The 22,427-nt window shown below is 32.4% G+C and overlaps 1 protein-coding gene across 2 annotated transcripts in view; it reads left to right on the top strand.

Annotated features, from left to right (window-relative positions):
• Positions 1-22,427, top strand: part of CCDC152 (coiled-coil domain containing 152) — a 56,514-nt gene that overhangs the window by 12,541 nt on the left and 21,546 nt on the right. For both annotated transcript variants that reach the window (XM_074300973.1, XM_074300890.1), the window contains exon 4: positions 7,259-7,327. In XM_074300973.1, coding sequence (XP_074157074.1) covers positions 7,259-7,327 — 69 coding nt within the window. The remainder of the gene's footprint in view (positions 1-7,258; positions 7,328-22,427) is intronic.

The raw sequence follows: 22,427 nt of genomic DNA, 5'->3' as shown, positions 1-22,427 counted from the left end.
AAACTTTTTGTTTGGGGGTTTTGCCTTTCTTTGTTTCCCCAGACAGCAGTAGTTAGCACATAGTTTAATAAATGATTCTTGATTTGACTTGCTAAAGTTATTTCAGTTAATTTTAGTTAAATATCTTGGATTCTTGACTGCAAAAAAGGCTAATCTTGTTTTATCTTTGCCTGTGCTTATTCTATCAGTTTCTTTTTCTTTCATCATTGCTATAGCTAGGATTTTTAGAACTATATAAAATAATAATAGAAACAGTAAGCACCTTTATTTACTCCTAAGCCTATCAAAAAAGCATCTAGCTTTTCTCCAGGACAAAAAAAAAAATACTGTCTTTTGGTTTTAAATATATAAGGGGATGTGTTTTCTCAAAAGCTTTTTTATCATTTGTTGACATAATTGTGATTTTTCTTTGTTTTTGTTATTACTATAACCTATATATTTATAGTATTTCTAATTTAGAATTAACTCTGAATTCCTCATATGTTTGCAGCTTGGTCATAGTATATATTTAATATATTATTGTATACTCTTTGTTAATATTTTGTTTAACATTTTGTATCAATATTCATTGGAGATACTGGTTTATAATTTGCTTTGCTTTATTTTCATTCTTTGCTTTATCTCTCATTGGTTTAAATATCAGGACTATATTTTCTTCATTAAAGGAAATTGTTTTGTGTTTTTTTTTTTTGGTTTGGTTATGATTTTCAGGGAGTCTTTTTTTTTTTTTTTTCAGGGAGTCATCTTTCAGGATAATTCTTAAATTGTCTCTTCTTAATGTCTTTTCCAGGTCAGTTGTTTTTGATAGCAGATATTTTGTATATTCTTCAATTTTCCAAATTTTTGATTTGTTCTAATATTTCTTATTATTTCATGGAGGCATTAAATTCTGAATTCTTCATTTCAGCTTTCATGGGGTATATAACTTGGATTTTTCTAGGTTTTGCTCTAAGATATTATTCTTTTTTTGAGGATAATATGAGGCTAATTTAAATGTTTTAATGATGCTTAGACACATTATTTAAAATTGGAAATTAGTAATTATAATTTTTAAAAATTTAAAATACAGATTTAACTTTGTCTAAGCATTACTGTCTAACAAACTTTTACCAAAGGAAACTAGAAATGATTTTTTCATAAATAACAATTATCATCATCAATTTTCTAAAATTCACTTTGCTGGGATTAAAATAATTTTTAAAAGAAAAAAAACAATAAATTTGTTTTATTCTAAGTATTAATCCAATCTATTGGATATATTAACATTACTCTTATGAAAGATATGAAAGCAGCATTAATTTAACAAGTACTATTCTGCCTCTGGTATTGGAAGTAACATGATTGAATTAACCAAGTGTCCCTTCTTCCTTCTTTATTTACTTCCCTCCCTTCTCTCTTCCTTGCTTTATTTTACTCTCCCTTTAAGCTTCTCTATTTGGTGAAAAACCGCTTTAAAAGAGAGTAAGAATTTAGCAAAATATGGGAGACAGTTGTCACAAGGAACATCTAAGGAATTATAAGATGTTTGTTTATAAGTTCCAAATAAGGAGCCATGCCAAGGAACGTGTTATAAATAAACACAAGACAACCTCAAACATAAGAAAGAAAAAAATATGAGTGAACAGAAGATATAAAACATGATAAAGACATACTGTGGGGGCAGCTAGGTGGCACAGTGGATAGAGCACTAGCCTTGAATTCAGGAGTACCGAGTTCAAATCTGGTCTCAGACACTTAACACTTCCTAGCTGTGTGACCCTGGGCAAGTCACTTAACCCCAGCCTCAGGGGGGAAAAAAAAAAAAAGACATACTGTGGATTTAAAGAAATGCAAAAGGTAACTTGAGCCGAAAAAAAAGTAACTCTCTCTCTCTCTCTCTCTGTCTCTCTCTCTCTCTCTCTCTGTCTCCTCTCTCTGTCTCTCTCTCTCTCTCTCTCTCTCTCTCTCTCTCTCTCTCTGTCTCCTCTCTCTCTCTCTCTCTCTCTCTGTCTCCTCTCTCTCTCTCTCTCTCTCTCTCTCTCTCTCTCTCTCTCTCTCTCTCTCTCTCTCTCTCTCTCTTTCTCTCTTTATATATATCTATATCTATATATATTTATATATACAAGCAAAAGGGTACAGAAAAAAATTGCTTGGCTACAAAGACTATAAGAATAATGATGAAAAGCAGTGAAACACTATCCCTAGAGGATTACATTTTGTACAATTATTATTTAAAAATCATAAGATTTTATCAAATTTTATTAATTAAAAGAATGCCAACTCCTTAATTAATGGGGGCAAACAGTGTTTGTGTGTGAATGCTTTAGAGAAATTCTCCAGTCCTGAAACATAGAAGATAGTTAAGAAATGCTTGTAGAATTGAATTAAATTGAATTTGTATTATACTTACACTGAAAGGAAGAAACTGACATAACCCTTGAAGCCCTAAACTGTAGCAAAAAGAATCTCAGTTTTACATCCATACTTATAGGAGTCTAAGTACAGAGAAGAAGCTACAATCAGATTCCAATGATCACTGAGTTAGATATAGTTATTTTGAAGTGTGGATATGCTGGCCAAATTCATTAGTTACAAAGTAATTTATTCTGCCCATTGACACCTGATAAAGAATTGTCTTGACAAACATCAGATAGGGCTGAGGTCTCTACAGAAATCTTTCTCCTAGGATAAGCATAACTCCAGTTCACAAAGTAACAGCATATTAATTTTTGCTGTTAAGACTGCTCTGATTTGTTGAGTTCTTGTATAATAAAGGAAAATAAATCTTTTCACTATGCTTGGAAATTTTTCATCAAAAGTTTTTGCTGTTAGCTAGATATTTTTTTCAGTAGTTTGATTTTTAGTTTGAAATCAAATACCTAATTTTATTTTATGCATAATTAAGATATTCATTTTGGCATTACCATGGCTATCACCTTTCTCTCTGATTAATCAAGAGAAAAAGTGAAAAGTGCTTTTATAATAAATAAGCATATTCAGTTGAAATAAATCTACATCGTAGACCTGCCCCAAAATGCAAAAATATATGTCTTTGTACTTTACATCTTTTATATCTCATCAAAATCTACCTAGGATTCAGTGAAATAATTTCTTTTGTCATTTCTAATGGCATAATATATTCATGTTACCACATTTTATGAACGTATTACATTCATATACCAGTTTGTTTGGCTATTCCCCAATTGCCTAAGAGGTAATCTTTAGATTCTAATTCTTTTATTTCCTTTCTTCCCCTTTAATTCCCTCTTCTGCATCAGAACATTTGTTTTACTTGTTACTCTTCCTTTCTCAGTATTGTCTTCCATTTTAAGCTCCAATCCCTGTTTTTCTATACCAAACTCTGTATGTATATGCTATTCGTGTGTTTCCATCTTCCTTTGTCCACTAGGGATAAGAATAAAATTTATCTGATGCCCACTCCTCCAGTCTCTTCCTCTGTTTGTCTATTGTTTTCATGTACCCCACCTATGAGAAATATCAAGTGCTTTCCCTCCTTTTTGTTTCTCTTCTAGTGTACACTTCCTTTTACTTTCCCTTTTACATTCTTCAAACCCTTAGAATAGAATCTCACTCCCTACACTGACCAAAGTGTAGGCAACTATTATAGCTTCAGGACTGTCTCCAGCATCTCAGAACAGACAATTAGGTATCTCATACTCCCTGGGTGGGAGGGCTGCATTGGTCTGTATTCCGCAGCACTGCCTGTTAGGCATCATGATGGTCCCTGCCCAGTACTGAGAACAACACAGAAAAGGGATTTTCAAGGTCCCCAACCTGACATTTTCAGATCCCCTGGGGATTTTTCAGGAGAGCCCTCTTCCTTGTGCTGCTTTCCAGCTACATGAATCTCACTAATTTTCATTTTGCTTGGGGAACTCTTTCCTTTTACCTGTGAGCTTTGTATTAACTTTTTGTGAAGTTCAGATTAGTCTTTTGCATGGTTACTTTTGGTAGTTTCTTATTGGTTTTCTTGATCATTATTTGGTCTGTTACAAACTTCAAGATTTTGGTGGAGATAATCAGGGAATCAGACAGCCAGCTTCTAATTCTGGCAACCATTTTAGCAGGAAGTTGATGGCTGCCTTTCTTTTTATCAGCACTGCTTTACTAGAAGTAGTTCAAATCCAACAGATACTAAGATGATTTCATGAAGAAATGTTAAAGGGGAATCTGGCAAATGGTTATGTGAGATAGTGGGCATCTAGAAGCCATCAATACAATTTATTAAATGCCTACTATGTGCCAGACACTGTACTCATTATAGGGGCCGGAAATAGAATGACAAAACTCGAACAGAAGTAAATTAAGACCTTGGAGCCAAATCTGATCTCAGACACTTACTACATGATTCTGGGTAGGTCACTTAGTCCTATTTGCCTCAGCTCCTCATCTATAAAATGAAACAGAGAAGGAGTGCAGTATCTCCACACAAAAATAGAAAAAGAAAAAAACTAAATGAGGTCACAAAAAATCAGACAGAACTGAAAAACTACTGAAAACATAAAGTCTCATTATTTTAAATATAAGACACTGGTTAGGAATTTGACATAATGATCTCTTTGTTTGGAATTTGTTTATTTTCTCCAAAATAATTACTGGGTTGTTAACCCATTCAATCAGGGAACCAACAAGTCAGGGCATCAGTTAGGGCATTATGTGAGTAGGTATAATAAAGGCTTTTAAGATTACACGTGGTTGTTCTTGAGTGCACTACCGGTTATTAAGCTATAGATTCAAGAGATTGTGGCCAGAGACCTTAGAAGGCCTCAGAGGAGGCGAGCCAGGTAGAGTTCACACTGCAAAGGACAGTGGTCAAAGGTACTCTGGTGGGTCTAGGACAGACTAGTAATTGTAACTGCCAGGAGAGCACGTTACATAGTTTAGTTTGATAGGATATTGGCCCAAGAATAATACTTTGACCCTAAATACTATAGAGACTAAGAAAAAAATCAAAGCTATAATTCCTATCCTGAATTATGCTATACTTTGTGTACTTTTTATAGTATATTTTTTAAAAGTATGTAGAACTGTATGAGTTCACTTTACGGTATAGCATATTACAGGAGGTCCATCTTGTGTTCATATATTATAATTACACATTTTGAAAAGCTAAAATACTATATTTTTCTAGTATTCTGCCTATAAATTTGATTATTTTTGAATTCAGAACTGAATCATTCTCCCTACAATCAGTAGTTTTCATATGAATTGCTGGAACCTCATCTTGAAAAGATATATAAGCCATTGAATTAGGGAAATAAATTGACAAAAAAGATAAAGAAATGAGGGAGAGAAGAAAGGGAAGGAAGGAAGGAAAGGAAGGAGGGAGGGATACAAAGGGAAGGAAGGAGAGAGAAAGAGAGAGAGTAAAGGATGGAGAGAAAAAGGAAGGGAGGGAGGCAGGAAGAAATGTAATCAATATTTATTCAACTGTATCTTGTGTTCTATGCTAAGTGCTTTACAAAATATTCTATCATTTAATCTTTACAACAACCTTAGGAAGTAAGTTTATTATTTTACCTTTAACAGTTAAGGAACCTAAAGCAGATGACAAGAGATAAGTGACTTTCTCAGGATTATGCTGCTAGTAAATATCTGAGCCCAAATTTGAACTAGTCTTCCTAACTCTGTCTAGCATTCTATTCACTGAAGCCCTGGCTGCCTAGGTGTATAGTTGACAACTAACTCTTTGGTTCCTGAGAACATCAGGAAGATAAGAACAACCTCTGGTTCTTTTGTTGTTGTTGCAAAATATTTATATCTATAGACTTACTTTAAGATAGTATATAATAATTATATGTAGGGCCTCTCCTCTTTTAATGTGGGAAATATGATTTTTTCCCTATACTGGGAAAAATGCTAAACTGGGAATATTCACAATCAGTTTTATTGTTACGGATTTATACAAGCCAGAGTTTTATGTATATTAGCTATTAAGCCAGAAACATAAAGGTAAAATTATTTTTATGGTAAAGTCTTTTAAAAATACTAAAAATTATTTTCTGTTTTGTAGTTTTTAGTATATAGAGGTGGTGTTTGTGTTAGTTTATGCCTCAGAAATCTTATTATTTTATGTATAAAAATATAGCAGTTCTTTTTGTGGTAAAAAAAAAAAGAATTGAAACTGAGGAGATTCTCATCAGTTAGAGAATGGCTGAGCAAGTTATATGATTATGATCAAATAATATTGCACTGTAAGAAATGAAGAAGAGAGTGATTTCAGAAGTACTTATGAAGACTTAGATGAACTGAGAACCAGAACAATTTCTACAGTAACAGCAATATTGTAAATACACTTTATGACTCTCTTCAACAATGAGAGGATCCAAATCAGTTCCAATTGTTAAATAATGAAGAGAACCAGCTACACCCAGCGAAAGAATTATGGGAAATGAGTATAGAACACAACATAGCATTTCCACTCTTTCTGTTATTGTTTGCTTACATTTTTATTTTCCTTCTCAGGTTATTTTTACATTCTTTCTAAATCCGATTTTTCCTGTGCAGCAAGATAACTGTATAAATATGTATACATCTAATGTATTTAACATATACTTTAACATATTTAACATGTATTGGACCACCTGCCATCTAGGGGAGGGAGTGGAGGGAAGGAGGGGAAAAGTTGGAACAGAAGGTTTCGCAAGAGTCAAGGATGAAAAATTATCCATGAATATTTTTTGTAAATAAAAAGCTATAATAATAAATTTTTAAAAAGATAATACACTTTAAAATGCTTAGGAACTTATTAATGTACAACCAGCCACAGTTACAAATATGGTATCTACCTCCATCCAGAAAGAGAATTGATGAATTCAGAGTATAAATTAAATTGTCTTCTATTTCTTTTTCTTGATAATGTGTATATGTATATGTATGAATATGGGTAATATGGAAATTTTTTTTGCATGTCTATACATATTTGTAATGGTTCTTATTTTTCTTGTCTTCTCAGTGGTTAGGACACTGGGGAATGGGGGAAAAAGTGAACTTAAAGCTGAAAATAAGATAAAATTGAATTTTTTGAAAAAGGAAGCCTATGAGTTAGTACTATACATGATTAAAAACCATGTCTTTTATTCACTTATACGTGTTTTTCTTTGAGATAGTTAGCTTTTTTATTAAGTAGTTAATAATTTTTGTTAATTAGGTAAATGGTAATAATAGTTAATATTTAAGATAATCTTTCTTAAACATTGGAACAAAATAGTTGCAAAAAGTAAGTTTAAAAGTGAGTTTTTTCATTTTTATTTTTTAGAATGTACTGCTTTGCAGAATGTGATAAATGGACTCCAGGAAACCATTGAAAATCAATATGATTTGAAAGGTAAATTTTTAAAAGTTGGGTTTTAGTTCATTTTATAAAATCATAGATCTGATTTACTTTAACTTCTTTAAAATAAAAGCTTAATCTCATTAACAGTAAGGGCCCTTTAATTTTACTTAATTTATCTCTAGTCTTCTAAACCACAAATATTTGATATTTATAAGGCTTTCTTAAATTATCAATAAAATATTTTAAGAACTTCCATGTTGGGTCAGAGCAATTATCCATCCTTCCTAAAATTCTCTCTTTTGAAAGTGGCACCAGGTTAATCTTAGTAAATATTTAAATCAACTTCAGACAATTAAAGGTAAACCTAACATTCTTAGCTTCCTTTAATAAGTCTGTATTCTTAAAATAAAATACTTGTGCTTACAGATTATGTAATCATAATGATTGATATTTTCCCTTTGGATTGGATTGGAAAGGGTTTTGGTTATGGACTGAGGTCATCTCTTATAAATGCAACTTTAAAAAACATTTGGATCATTAAACTGTCTGTGACTTAACTGCGTGTACCTTATTCTAGAAATCCAAAATAGATCCTGCTCATGTCATATTTTTGTGATGGTTCCAATCAAATGAAGAGACCAGTTACTCTTGCCCTTTGCTGAAAATATATGTCTGTCACTATGTCACTTGTCCATTTCAGTTTAAATCAAACAATTTTTCATACATAGGCCACTGTTATTTTTTTTTAATTTTTTATTTTATTTGGGGTTAAGTAATTTGTCCAGGGTCACACAGCTAGAAAGTGTTAAATGTCTGAGGTCAGATTTGAATTCAAGTCCTTAAGATTTCTTTTTAAAAAGCAACAGCTTGGTAAAGATTCAAATTAAAACCCTTTAATGCCTTATAAAAGTAAAGTTCTGAATCTATGATAAACACCATTTTTGTTTAAAGGAATATTCAAAAGGATTATCACCTTTACTTAAAAGAATGTGAGATGATGTAATTGGGGGGAAAATAAAATGGTGTTTTCAAGAAGAAAAATGGAGAGTGTGAAATAGTTCTCAGATCTGCAAATAATTTCATGTGTTACCATTAACTCAAAATGTGTAATTACACCTGTCAATAAAATATTTTAATTGGTATTATAATTTTTACCATACTTTTCCAGTGTACTAAGCAATTGTTGGATCATTGATCTGGCCATATGCTATAATAAGAAGTCTCCTCAGTTGAGTCAAGAGAGTTGGTTTCAAATCCTACCTCCACTACTTACAAGTTGACTAACATTGGACAAGTAAATCACTTACTTTTCAGAGCTTTAGTTTTCTTAACTGTAAAATAGGGATAGTAATAATTTAAGCCATCCTCACAAACTTATTGTAAGGAACAAATGCAGTTATATATGTAAAACACTTATAAACCTTAACATGTGATCTCAATGATGTATTCAACTAACTTTTAGATATGCCTACTGATAAAGCAGTAAGTACAGTTATTCCCAGTAGAGGGGTATCTTTTTTCTAGGTCCAGAAAAAGCCCATGCTAGACTTTTAATTTTTTTCATAAAGTAACCTTACTCTTGGGGATCTTAATTTCCCATCCTCACTCAGCAGAGTTCTAGAGCAGATTCCCTAGAGGACCACATCTGTGATTGCTTCAGAAGCTTTGGGGACTTTTTTATGTCTACTGGACATTCTCTTCCTCCCCTATACTCTGGCAGCAACAAATGGAAAGGTGGTTGAGGGCCTTTGCCAAGATACAGAACTATATTTTGGCAATGCCTCTGTAATTTCACAGTATGAATGAAAAATTAAATTGTTCATGGGCTTCTGAACAGTTTCATGATGAAATTAATCAGATTGTAAAAAGAAGTATCACTTCTAGGAACTATGAAGTCATGCTTTTCTTACTATTTGCCTAATTCTAAGATTATATGGAATAGTATACATGAGCTATGTCTAATATAATAATAATATAATGTCCTGTAATATTACTGCAAAAAAGTTGATCAAAAAATTGAAAAACTTTTCTAATTTAGTCTGGTTCACTTTGCTCTTTATGTCATCCTTCTTTGGGCATCATTGTATCTTCAATATTAAAGACTCCCAATTTGTAAGGTCCTGTAGCCTGAGATTATGTTTTCTACAACACAATCAAATTTACAAATTCTCCTGTGAAGAATCTTACATATATGCTGCTCTCATCTCTTCACCCTTTCTCATCTCCACACTCTAAATATACATTTAGAGATATGTGGGTAGGTAAGATTTATGGGCAGATGGATAGATAGATAGATAAATAGATACACAGAGATAGATGGAACATTTGAGTGCTTGTTATGTGCCACTATGCTAAATGTTAAGTTTACAAATACAAGCAAGCAAGATCCTCCTTTCCCTCGAGGAAGTTACATTCTAAAGAGAGAAGACAGTACATAATAGGGAGCCAAAAAAGGGGGTAAGATATGCATGTGGCAGTACATTTGAAAATGGTATCTGGGAAATGATACAGAAGCTTGATTTCAGATAAATTAAGGCAAAAAGTTCATTTGTCAGAATCTAGGAAATACCTTAGGAAAGAGTATTAAGGCTACATTAGTACATTACTCTGATTTTTCTTGTGTCTGAAAGAGTTGATCCAATTATTCAAGTAGTATTCACCAATAACAAACCAGGAAAATATTTTTCACACTGTATTTAGTTGCCTTCTTGTTCAGGGATTTCCAAATTTAATTAATACCATTCTAGCCTCAATTTACATGTAAATAATTTGTCTTTGTTTTTGTTTGTTAATTGAAATTTTTTCTTTGGAAGCTGCCATTACATCTACCCCATTCCCTTCCAAGTAACCTGTGGGCATTTCCATAGGATCAAAGGTTTTGTCCAAAAACCCCAAAAGCCACTCCTACCACTTGCTATTAATGTGATGTTCAATAAGCTATTTAACCTTTCTTTACCTAAAATCTCTCATCTGTAGTTGGATTAACTGACTTCTAAGATCTCTTCTTGATTCTGTAATCTTTGGCTTTAGAAGCTCATCTCCTCTAACTCCCTTGTTAGGGAAAGAAGAAAGCTGAGACACAGAAGGACATAAGTGTCCAGGTTCACATAAATGATAAAATGATAAAGCCAGGATTCAAACCTGGATTCTTGGAGTCCAAATCTTTTCCAGTAAAGAAGTGTTCATCAAAAAGGAGACCCTTGTGGATGAAAATTATTTGGGCCTTTTGTTTAAGGAACTTAAATTCAACTGAAAACAAAAAGGCAGTTACTGTAACATGCAGTATCAATATATTGTAATTTATTCTATTTAATCAATGCCCGATTAGGAACTATATGGGATGTAACAGATGCTCTTCTAATATACTTTACAAAAATTTTTATTTTCTCCCTTATTTATAAGCCGATATTTATTTGGGGAATTGTTTCAATTTGCTATATTTGCTTTAAGAAAATCAAAGATTTGAAAGAACTCTGGGAGATGACTATGAACCACTACATAGAATTCCCAATCCCTCTATTTTTGTCCACCTGCATTTTTTATTTCCTTCACAGGCTAATTGTACACTATTTCAAAGTCCAATTCTTTTTGTACAGCAAAATAACTGTTTGGATATGTATACATATATTGTATTTAGCTTATATTTTAACATATTTAACATGTTTTGGTCAACCTGCCATCTAGGGGAAGGGGTGGGGAGGAGGGAATAAGGTGGAACAAAAGGTTTTGCAATTGTCAATGCTGAAAAATTATCTATCTATCTATCTATCTATCTATCTATCTATCTATCTATATATATATATATATATATATATCTTGTAAATAAAAAGCTATAATAAAAAAAATCAAAGATTTTAATTCTAAATTTATTGGATTGTATTTGTGAACACCTCTGTGATTTATTTTAACCATGGAACTATTTTTTCCAAAATGTTGGTAATAACAATAGAACACCCTTTAAGATCAATAGAAATAAGCTTAATTAGAGAAAAGTATGATCACATTCTCTCTATATGGGATTCACTCTTGGTTTAGGAATCTGTTTGCTTCTTTACTATTTTCTGATTATTAATATTTTCCCTCAATCATTTCTTTAAATTCCCAGGTTTACTCAAATATCCATTACAGGCATTGTTAAAAAAATATGTAAATAAATTAATTCTAAGGAAATATATCCACTTATAAATTAAACATTACTAAGACTGTCAATTGATTGTGTATTATGCATCACTATTTGCATTTAGTGATTGGTTCTAGATCAATAAGAGACTATTTTTTTAGTCCCATGATTGAATTCAAGGTATTTCCAAGAGTTATCTATATTAACTTAGTTTGTACTTAATATGTAATTGACACATTTAAAAAAAAAAAAAAAAAGGTTGGGTTTGATGTATATGCTTGGTTATTATTGTTAATTATTTCCCCTGCAGAACTCTTAGACTACTTCTTGAAATCCCAGGTTTCTCAAGCACATCGTTTGAGAAATGCTATTCCAACATCTGGGGGAAATGAACAATTCTGGGAATTCACCAAGTAACACTGGAAAATGCTTCTTGGAGATATGATCAGATTAAATCAACATAGCACCATCTCAGATAATCATAGCACTCTTCAGAGCAAAGAAAATTCAAGCCATCTTAGGGACAGTGTAAATATAACAAAATCAGGCAACTAAGTCATTGATAGTTAAGAAAGTAACCAGGGGGGGCAGCTAGGTGGTGCAGTGGATAGAGTACCAGCCTTGAATTCAGGAGGACCAGAGTTCTAATGTGGTCTCTGACACTTAACACTTCCTAGCTGTGTGACCTTGGGCAAATCACTTAACCCCAGTCTCAGGAAAAAAAAAAAAAAAAAGAAAGAAAGAAAGAAAGTAACCAAGAAAATCACAAGACAGCTTTGATCCTAAAGTCAGCAGAAAAAAATCTAAGTGTTTTCTTTCAGCAGCTATAAGTAAGAGAACTATAAACAACTTAAAAAAAGACCAAGTATAAGGAGTAGAGCCAAGATGACAGATTAGAGGCAATCCAACTTTCAATTTTTCCCTCCAAACAACTTTAAAATAATACCTTAAATTAAAATTTGGAGCATCAGAGTCAACAAAGGGTGAGACATTTCCAGCCTAAAAAAACTTAGATGGTTGGGAGGAGAAGTTTGTGACACTGGGGTAGAAGCCTAACTGGAAACATGATGGCAGCAACAATGACTGCAACAACAGCAGCTTCAGGAGTTTTCAGTATGTAAGGGGATTAGACAACTAGTCAGAAGGAGATTATAGGGGAAGCTTTCCTAGCATGGGATACAGCTGGCACTGATTGGCAACACTATGGCCCATTCACAGTTCTGGGTCACATTTTCAGGAGCTAGAGGAACACTGAGAGGGAAGTGTCATGAAAACAGCCACAAGCAAAGCCTTAAAGAAAAATGAAAATTGGACACAAGTTCAATAAAAATTCATAAAAAAGCCAAAGAAGAAACTAAAAGTGGTAGAAGAAAATAAATGAGAGTGATAGAAGAAAATTATGAAAAGAAAGCTTGGTAAAAGAAGCACATGCACACAAAAAATAGAAAAAAACACTTAGCAAACAAAGTTGATCTAATGAAAAGAGATATAAAAATTCACTGAAGAAAACTTTTTAGAAGTAGAATAGACCAAATAAAAGAGGATGTACAAAAATTTACTGAAAAAAAGAACTATTTAAAAAACAGAATTAGCCAAAGGGGAAAAGATGTACAAAAACTCACTGTAGAAAATAATTCTTTAAAAATTAGAATTAGGTAAATGGAAGCTAATAACTCCATAGGATATCAAGAAATGGTTTTTTTTTAAAGTCAATAGAATGAAAAATTGAAGAAAATGTGGACTTCCACATCAGAAAAACAACTGACCTGAAAAATAGGTCAAGGAAAGATATTTTTAAAATTTTTGGACTACCTGAAAGCTTATGATCAAAAAAAAAAAAATTTAAGTATCATATTTCAAGAAATTTCCAAGGAAAACTTCTCTGATATTTTAGATCTAGAAAGCAAAATATAAATTGACAGAAGACATCAATCACATCCCAAAATGAAAACTCCCAAGAATATTAGAGCCAAATTCCAGAGCTCCTAAGTCAGAGAAAATACTTAAAGCAGCCAGAAAGAACAATTCACATATTGTGGAGTTATAGCTATAAATCTCTATAAATAGAGATTTAGCAGCTTCTATGTTAAAAGAGCAGAGTACTTGAAATGTGGTGTTTAGAAGGCTAAGGAGCTAGAATTAAATCTAAGAATTACCTATACAGCAAAACTGAGTATAATCCTTCAGGGGGAAAAATGAATATTTAATGAAAAAGAAAACTTTCAGGCATTCCTGATGAAAAGACCAGAGCTGAATAGAAAATTTGACATTCAAATATAAGACTTAAAAGAAACATAAAAAGGCAAACATGAAAAAATAATCATAAGGGTCTCAATAAAGTTAAACTTTATTTTATATTGCTTAATTAAACTTAAATATACATTTCTATATGAGATGATACATGCGACTCCTAAAAACTTTAAATTTATTAAAGCAGTTAAAAGGAGTTTACATAGAGCTAATGGATGTGAGACTATTATGTTGGAATGATCTTCAGAAAAATTAAGGGTGAAGAATGCTTTAGGAGGAGGAAGGGAGAGATAAAATAGGGGAAGTGGTATAGGGGTGGATTGATTTTAAAAAAGGGGGGGGAACAGGTTCCCTTAGAGGCAGTAATTAGAAGCAAAATAGTCTTTTAAGAAGAGACAAGATTGAGAGACACACTTGAAACTGAAAGACCCAGAGTTAAAATAAGAACTGATCTGCTTTAGCTGAACTGAAAAAAAAGGAGGTAGCAACCATGATCTCAGTCAAAGCAAATGTGAAAATAGATATTTTACTAAAAGGTACCATAGGAAATAAGATAATATCAAAATATTTACAGGAAGTTTTTCTGATAAAGGCTTCATTTTTTCAAATATATTTAGAATTTAGAACTGAGTCAAATTTATAAAAAATAAGAGCTATTCCCCAATCAACAAATAGACAAAATATATAAACAGTCAATTCTCAGGAAAAAATCAAAGCTATCATCATTTGAAAAAAAATTGAAGAGAAAGCAAAATTTAAACAACTCTGAGGTATCCCTCATCTTTGTCAGAAATGTCACATGTTTGTCAGAAATGACAAATGCTGGAGAGAATGAGGGAAAAATAGGTACACTAATTCTTAAGAATAATTTGGAATTAGGTCGAAAGGGCTAGAAAACTGCATATTTTTTGATTCAGCAATACTACCACTATATATCCCAAAGAGATCACAGTAAAAGAAAAAGAACCTGTTTCTACAAAAATATGTATAGCAGCTTTTTTCTGGTGGCAAACAATTGGAAGTTGAGGGAATACTTGTCAATTGGGAAATGGCTGAACAAGTTGTGAAATATGATTATGATGGAGTACTATTGTGCCATGGGAAATGAAGAGGTTTCAGAAAAACATGGCAATATCTGTATGAACTGATGAAAAGTAAAGCAAGAAGAACTGGGAGATCATTGTACATTAGGCAACAACAATATCGTAATGATGATCAACTGTGAAAGATTTGGCTACATTGATCAATACAGTGATCCAAGAAAATTCCAAAAGACTCATCATGAAAAAAATGCTATTCACTTTTAGAGAGATCCTCCTGACTTCAAGACTGGTGCTCTAACCACTGCACCACCTAGCTGCCCCAAAAAGCCATTTTTTTTAAAATGATAGAAGTGTCTGAAGGGAAAAATAGAAACCACAATTATTTAGCAACATTTTACAGCAAAAGACTCTTAAGGGGAATAATGAAGAAAAAAAAAAAAAAAAGCCCTATAATTATCACACATACACACACACACACACACACACACACACACACACACACACACACACACACACCAAGTTCTTGAAGCTTATGTTTCTTAATATGGCTTTTGGCAAGATGAACAGAGAAAGAAGTTACTTGTCTAGTTTAAGAACTGAGTCAGACAGAATCAATGACTCAGAAATGCCATTTGAATTTTAAGTCTTCTCATCATTCAGAACAGCAAGAGCCTGAGTTATTGAAAGACTCAGCAGAGTGAAAGTAAATGTGTTTAACATTCCAGTAAAGAACTGGCTGAATGATGAAAGAAACCAGTGCCAACCATGGTCATAAGTTGATTGCCCTGCAGGGGAGAGAACATTCTTAAATTTAACTATTTTGGATTTCCTTCCAGGATTAGGCTTTTGTTCCCAGATAAGATTGTGATCCTCAATTCAGATCAACTGCAGAGGGGAATATTGAGCCAGATAATGTGTAAGCAGTACAGCATTTTATTGGGTTATTCAATTTTCTGGAAGAATTTTTCTACTGATAATTCCCTGTCATTCCAAAAGTTTATCTAATATGTTTCACAGAACTAGAAATCATAGTATTTCGACCAGCACCTAGCACTGTGCTTTGCACATAGTAGGTACTTAAAATAAATGCTTGTTTTATTGAAATTGGATCCTTGAATAGATATCACTCCTTGGAAGCCCCCTACGGTTGTGATATGGCAAGGTTGGCCTTGATGATAATGCAAATCTGAAAACAAAAGAAAGACAGAATCATTTGTTATCATTAATAATTTAATGATAATTTTAATAATTAATAATTTTGATTTAAATAATTTAATAAGTTCTTATTTTCATAATTTCTAGGAGATATATGTAAATCCATAAAGATAAATAATTGCCAATAAGATGAATTTTAAATAATGGTTTGTTACCTTAATTTTTTTTCAAATAAGTACATTTTTTTATTAAAATGAACTAATACACCAAAAATGTATTTTTAAATTGTAAAATGGTACATAAGGCAAGTAGTTACTATTCTTATTAATAATAATGATAGCTAACATTTATGTGTCAGGCACTATGATAAGTGCTTTAAAATTATTACCTCATTTGATCTTCTTAACAGCTTGGAGAGGTAGGAGCTATTATAATTCCCATTTTACAGATGAGGCAGCTGAAATAAATAAGTGACTTAATCAGGGTTATACAGTTACTAAGCATCTGGGCTGAATTTGAACTCAGGTCTTCCTGACTCTGTCTACTGTTACCTGGCTGCCATTATATTATAGCTACCATTGTTGTTATTTCTATTATTTGATCATTATTATGGTTATTTGTCTGCTTGCTCCTTGGGCACTCTGACTCTGCCCCTGTTATTCTTAGCCATGTAAAACTTAAAAACATAAAGCCTCGATGATAATGACAAATGAAGGAATGAAGAATGAATGATATTGATATAGAACTTACTATGTGCCAGACACTATACTAAGCAATTTGCAATTATTATCTCATTTGATTCTCACAAAAGTCTTGGCAGGTTACCTTAATTTTTAATAATGATAAATATAACACTTTTAGGTCACATATTCATTACTACCACTTCTCCCCAAATCACTCTGACCATTGCTGTAAGGGAAAAAAGAAAAGTAGATGTCCTATTCAAAGCCCCTCCTTTTCAAATGAAAATGGTTGTTTTGAATATATGTGGTTTGTATAAGTACTTTGTACTTATACAAGTACAGTACTTTGCATATATTATCTCATTTGATCCTCAAAATAGCTTTGTAAAGTGGGTACTGTGGGAATTAGTATTCCCATTTTTCAGGAGAGGAAATTGAGATCTAACAAAATTAAATGTTGACTTGTCTTCATTATTCCAGATTATCCATGTTGGAGGCTGGATATGAACCCAAGTCTTTCTGATGAAAACTAGCACATGATCTCCCCTACCATACTGTTGCTTATATCCATTGCTCTTGGTAACATTGTCATTCTTGAAAGAAGAAACTAACCTTTAATAAATAAACCTTCTTCCCTGAAATTTATTTTTTAAAGTGAATCCATGATGAAAAGCACCATAAAAACTAAGCACTGTCTTAAAATGTGACACTAAAATGCTTTAGCATTTTACAAGGTAGATATAAGCTTAGTTTTAGAAGGGACATTATAGCAATCAACAGATTCTATATTTTGTCTATAATTTTATTACCTAATATAATAGACATTTATTTTGTCAGAAAAAAGTCATTTTACATGCAGAACTAACATCAGAATATTTCAAACTGTTTAGTGCATAATTTTTTGAATTCTAATTTTTTTGTAAAACTGACAAAAATAATATTTTGCCAGGTTTATTGAATGTTCAAGAAAATTCTTTTAATGATAAAATTTGGCAGATGATTTTAAAATAAAATCTATAGGTTAGCACTTTAAAATTTTAAATGGTTTAAGATGCAGAGGATATATGTGTATGCACAATTGAATAGACAGATATTCATGTTTTGAATTTAATCCATTTGGTTTTAATTTTTCATAACCTTGCAATTTCACAAATACACATTTTTACATGTTTTATTATCAGCATACACACTACCAGCATTTACCAGACAACATGAATTAATCGAGTGCTTCAAAAGGAAGCCATTTTGATTCACCAAAACTTGGATTCAAGGCCAAAATTGCAGTTACTGTTACTCATAAAGCTAAGCATAAACACTTGTAGTTCTCAGAATGAATTGCTTGTTCATTCCAGCATACTGAATACATGATTGATTACAGTATCATATAAAAAGCAGAAACTTCTTAGAAGTGTTGTCTTGTAGAATGTGAACGTCTTAAAAGATCAGAATGTCTTGATTTTTTATTTGTAATCCCAGTACTTAGCAGAGTACTTTGCACATAAAAAGAGTTTAATAAATGCTTTTTCATTCATTCATCTTAATAGGAAGTTTGTCTTATGAAGTTTTCTTACAGCCTTTCTTGAAAGGCCTTTAATTGTGGTAGCCCTTTCTCAACACTATATATTAAATAATAAGTGTTCATATTTTCAGAGTTGTGTTCTTTTAACCATAGTCATTTTGTTGTTAATAACTATACCAATATTCTCCAAATGATGCTATATGATTCTGAATCATAAAATAGCATCACAGATTAACTACAGATAAATGGGACATGTGTGTGTGTGTGTGTGTATGTGTGTGTAATTTGCCACAGAATGTTATCTGTTGGAATACATGGGAGCCACTTGACATGGGCTGCTGGAGATCCAACCCAGATCTGTAGATTGGATCTCCTCGTGTGAGAGACTGATACAAGGAGACTGAGAGGCAGTTGCTGTTCTCTGACCTCTCTGACTAAGAGGTCGTTGCCTTGTCTGACCTCTCTCCTCTTCCCTCTGCCTCCAATTTATCTCATTCCCAGTTAGCAACTCCTGTGTCAGCAATGGCTGCCCTGCAACTCCTTCAGATGTTATGATCCACAGCTGTGGAGGTTCTCAGGGAATTGACCTGTCCCTTAAGTTACCAATAAGAGTTTGCATATAATAAGCTATATAAAGACATAATTGAGGACATGAATGATCAGAAAATATGAACTAATCATATGGCAAAAAAGAAAGACATTCTGTGTAATTAATTTTTTTATTAATAGTTTTTATTTACCAGATATTTGCATGGGTAATTTTACAACATTGACAATTGCCAAACCATTTGTTCCAATTTTTCCCCTCCTTCCCCCCCCTTAGATGTCAGGTCGACCAATGCATGTTAAATATGTTAGAGTATAAATTAAATACAACATATGTATACATGACCAAACAGTTGTTTTGCTGAACAAAAAGAATCGGACTTTGAAATAGTTTACATTTATCCTGTGAAGGAAATCCAAAATGCAGGCAGACAAAATTAGAGGGATTGGGAATTCTATGTACTGGTTCATAGTCATCTCCCAGAGTTCTTTCGCTGGGTGTTGCTGGTTCAGTTCATTACTGCTCTATTGGAACTGATTTGGTTCATCTCATTGTTGAAGAGGGCCACATCCATCAGAATTGATCATCATACAGTATTGTTGAAGTATACAATGATCTCCTGGTCCTGCTCATTTCACTCAGCATGTGTAATTCATTCTTATCTTCAATATAGTAAAAGAATAAGATCAAGGACTCATGTGTTTTTAATTAATATTTTAGTTAAGAATTAGGAGGAAAGTAGGATACAGAATAAAAAATCATGGAGAGGATTCTATATTTTTGTAGCAAATAAACACACAGTTGAAACCACAGATCTATCAAAATATTTCTGCTACTAGTTCCCATTTTGAACAATGGTTAAAAATCAGACATTTGAAGAGACAAGAAAACCAAACCACTTAGCATAACCAACCAAAAATACTTTTCATTAGGAGAAATCTTCACCAATCAAAACTCCAAGTTGATTTTGTGGGATAATTTCAGGAGAATATCAATTTAGAGTTGGAAGGGATTATATATTTGATTTAATTCAGCCCCTTAAATTTGCAAAAGAAAAAAAATAAGGCCCATAAATATTAGATGACAAGGTCATGTGGGTAATAACTAAGCACAACCAAGATTTTAACCCAAAATTTTTTGCTTTTTGTAAACTCTTTAAAAGGGCTCAAAGTGCTTGCTCATTATTCCATATCAGTCCTTGCAACAATGAGCTTTTTACTGCAGTTCAGGGATTTTTTTTGTGTGTAATGTACTCTAATACTCTGGTAAAGCCTATGGACCAAATAATGTTTTTAAATGCTTAAAATAAGATACAAAGAATTGTAAAAAGAAATCAAAGATTAATGGAAATAAAGATATATTTTTTCTCGGAAAAATTAACAGATTAAGTCATAGATTAAGAACTCTCAGTGTGCTTACTTGCACTTAATGGCTTGATATCATAATTTATAACATTGAGTTTTCACTTACTTCATTTGAGTTTAGGAATTTATAGAAAATGCCATTATCATTTTTTTCACTCTCAAATATCCAGACTGAAAGGATAGAATACATTACTAAGAATTTCATGAAGTGAATTCTTGGAAGATATTGGCTCACAAGCATTGACTTGATTATCTCCATCCAGATTTATTGGAAGACTCACAAACCAAATAAGAATATATTGTAGAGGCTACTCTGGTCACACCAATTTTAATCATATGGGAATGAACCAAAGTAATATTTGGTTCATATTTGGTCAAAAGACTGATAAGGCTCTGAGTGCATAGGGTTTATGCATTTTTTTATGAATTGCAAAAGAAGAATTCCAACAATGGCTGGATATCAAGAATCTTCCTCAAGTCAAATGATTTTGACTTTTGGACTAAAATTCTTGAGAATCATGGGCACAAAATGAAGGAAGCAAAAATTATATGGACAGTACAGTTACTAGAATGGTTTCATTTTATATATCTATATTCATTATCTATATTCGTAGTATAATATATCTATATTCATTACACCATTACACCACAACGATAAAATTGCAAAAGGAGACTTCTTTACAGGTTAAAATTTACCTCTAAGTGAAAGGTATCTAATACACACACACACACACACACACACACACACACACACACACACACAAATATGTATATGTATGTATGTGTCCTTATGCCAGTAGAAGTTTTTATGAAATATTTTTTTATTTTTAGAATTGCACTTGAAAATTATAGTATAACTCTGAAACAAAATTTTTCAAAATAATTTCTATCATACATTGTCATATTGAAATATTGTTTATTATTTGCTTTTTACTAATACCAACACAATATTCAAATGTACAAAATATTAAACAATATGTGGCTCTTTTCTTTTACCATTTCAACATTTTCTCTTTTCTCCACGTTTTCATCCACTAGCCTTTTCTGTTTTTTAACTGTCCTCAGCTCTCTTAATGATCCCTAGACTTCCTTGCTACCTCAGTTTGGCCTGTCAAAAAGGAAGGAGGACCTTATTTTTCCAGAGGAACAGAATCACATGCTCTTAGAGATCTAATCCCAACTAAGCAGGAATCTCTTCTGCAAATCTCTGAAACTTCTGCATCCAGTTGAGAACCTCTAGTGATGAAAATTACCCATTTTCTGGATAATTTTTAATGCGTGGAGATCAATCATTCCATTTCTGGATAATTTTTATTCTTGGAGGCTCACTCCAACTGGCAAGACAAGTTTGCTATGGAATGGCTTTCCTAATTTCAAACCTGTGCCTCTAAAATTATAAATCAGAGCCCCATTGATAGTTCATCTTTAATAGAAAAGACATTGAGGCAAACATATTTAATAAAATGGCATAAAAGTAGTCAAAAAACTTGCCTATTAACTTGAGACATTCGCATATAGCATCATTAAGATGAATAGATATATAGAGGAAATATATATGGTGAAATATTCAGCTCACACTAAGGGACACATACATAGTTAATACACGTCACCACTACACATGTGTATCAGATCAGTTCATGTATCAGATGTTACAGAACTACCAATAACCTTTGGTAATGTTATTGCAGCAGCCTCACCTGCCTCTGAGTCTGATAGCTGGACTTGAAAACTTCACTGCTAAACACTGCTTCTCTGGATTTGTAGTCTCCATTATTAGATTCTGTTCTGCTGGATTTATAGTTGCTCCTTGGCTGTGGTTCTTGCCAGATGACAGTGCTTAAGAATAAGCATAGTCTCCACATAGTTACTCTGCTATATGTCCCACTGTCTCATTTCTGGTCCAGCTGAAATCACTCCATCAGCTTAAAGCCCCCAACTTATTTCCAATTTTTTAAAATAAGTGGCAGGGAATCCTGGCTAATAACCAGTTTAAAAAAAAAAAAGAAAAAACTTTTCATCTTGTTCTTTCAGAATTTGTGTTATTGAAGCCTCTCATCTCCCTCAATAGGACAGCCTCAGCTGCAAAATGCTAAGCTTTTTTATATTATTTTTAATATCATTTTATTGATACCCTTTGTTTCTATATCACTTCCATTTCTGATTGCATCCCCTCTCCCTTTATAAGAGCCATTATAATAAAGAATTTTTTAAAAGCAGTTCAGGAAAAATAATAACCATATCACCAAGTCCACATTATATGTTGTGTTTAGTATCCATAGTCTCCCACTTTGTCAAAGAGAAAAATTAAGATAGTATTCATTCTATTTTGACATTGTGGTTCTTGACATTTACATTGTTGTAGTCATTGTGTATATTGTTTTCCTACTCCTGCTTACTTCACTTTGATTCAATTTATTTGTGGTCTTCCCATTCCTTCCTATATTGTTTGTATTCATCAGGCCTCTTGACA

Source organism: Sminthopsis crassicaudata, chromosome 1 (assembly GCF_048593235.1).
Source record: "Sminthopsis crassicaudata isolate SCR6 chromosome 1, ASM4859323v1, whole genome shotgun sequence".
Taxonomy (NCBI): Eukaryota; Metazoa; Chordata; class Mammalia; order Dasyuromorphia; family Dasyuridae; genus Sminthopsis; species Sminthopsis crassicaudata.
The sequence above is the reverse complement of the archived record's forward strand: the minus strand, read 5'-3'. Positions and strand labels throughout refer to the sequence as shown.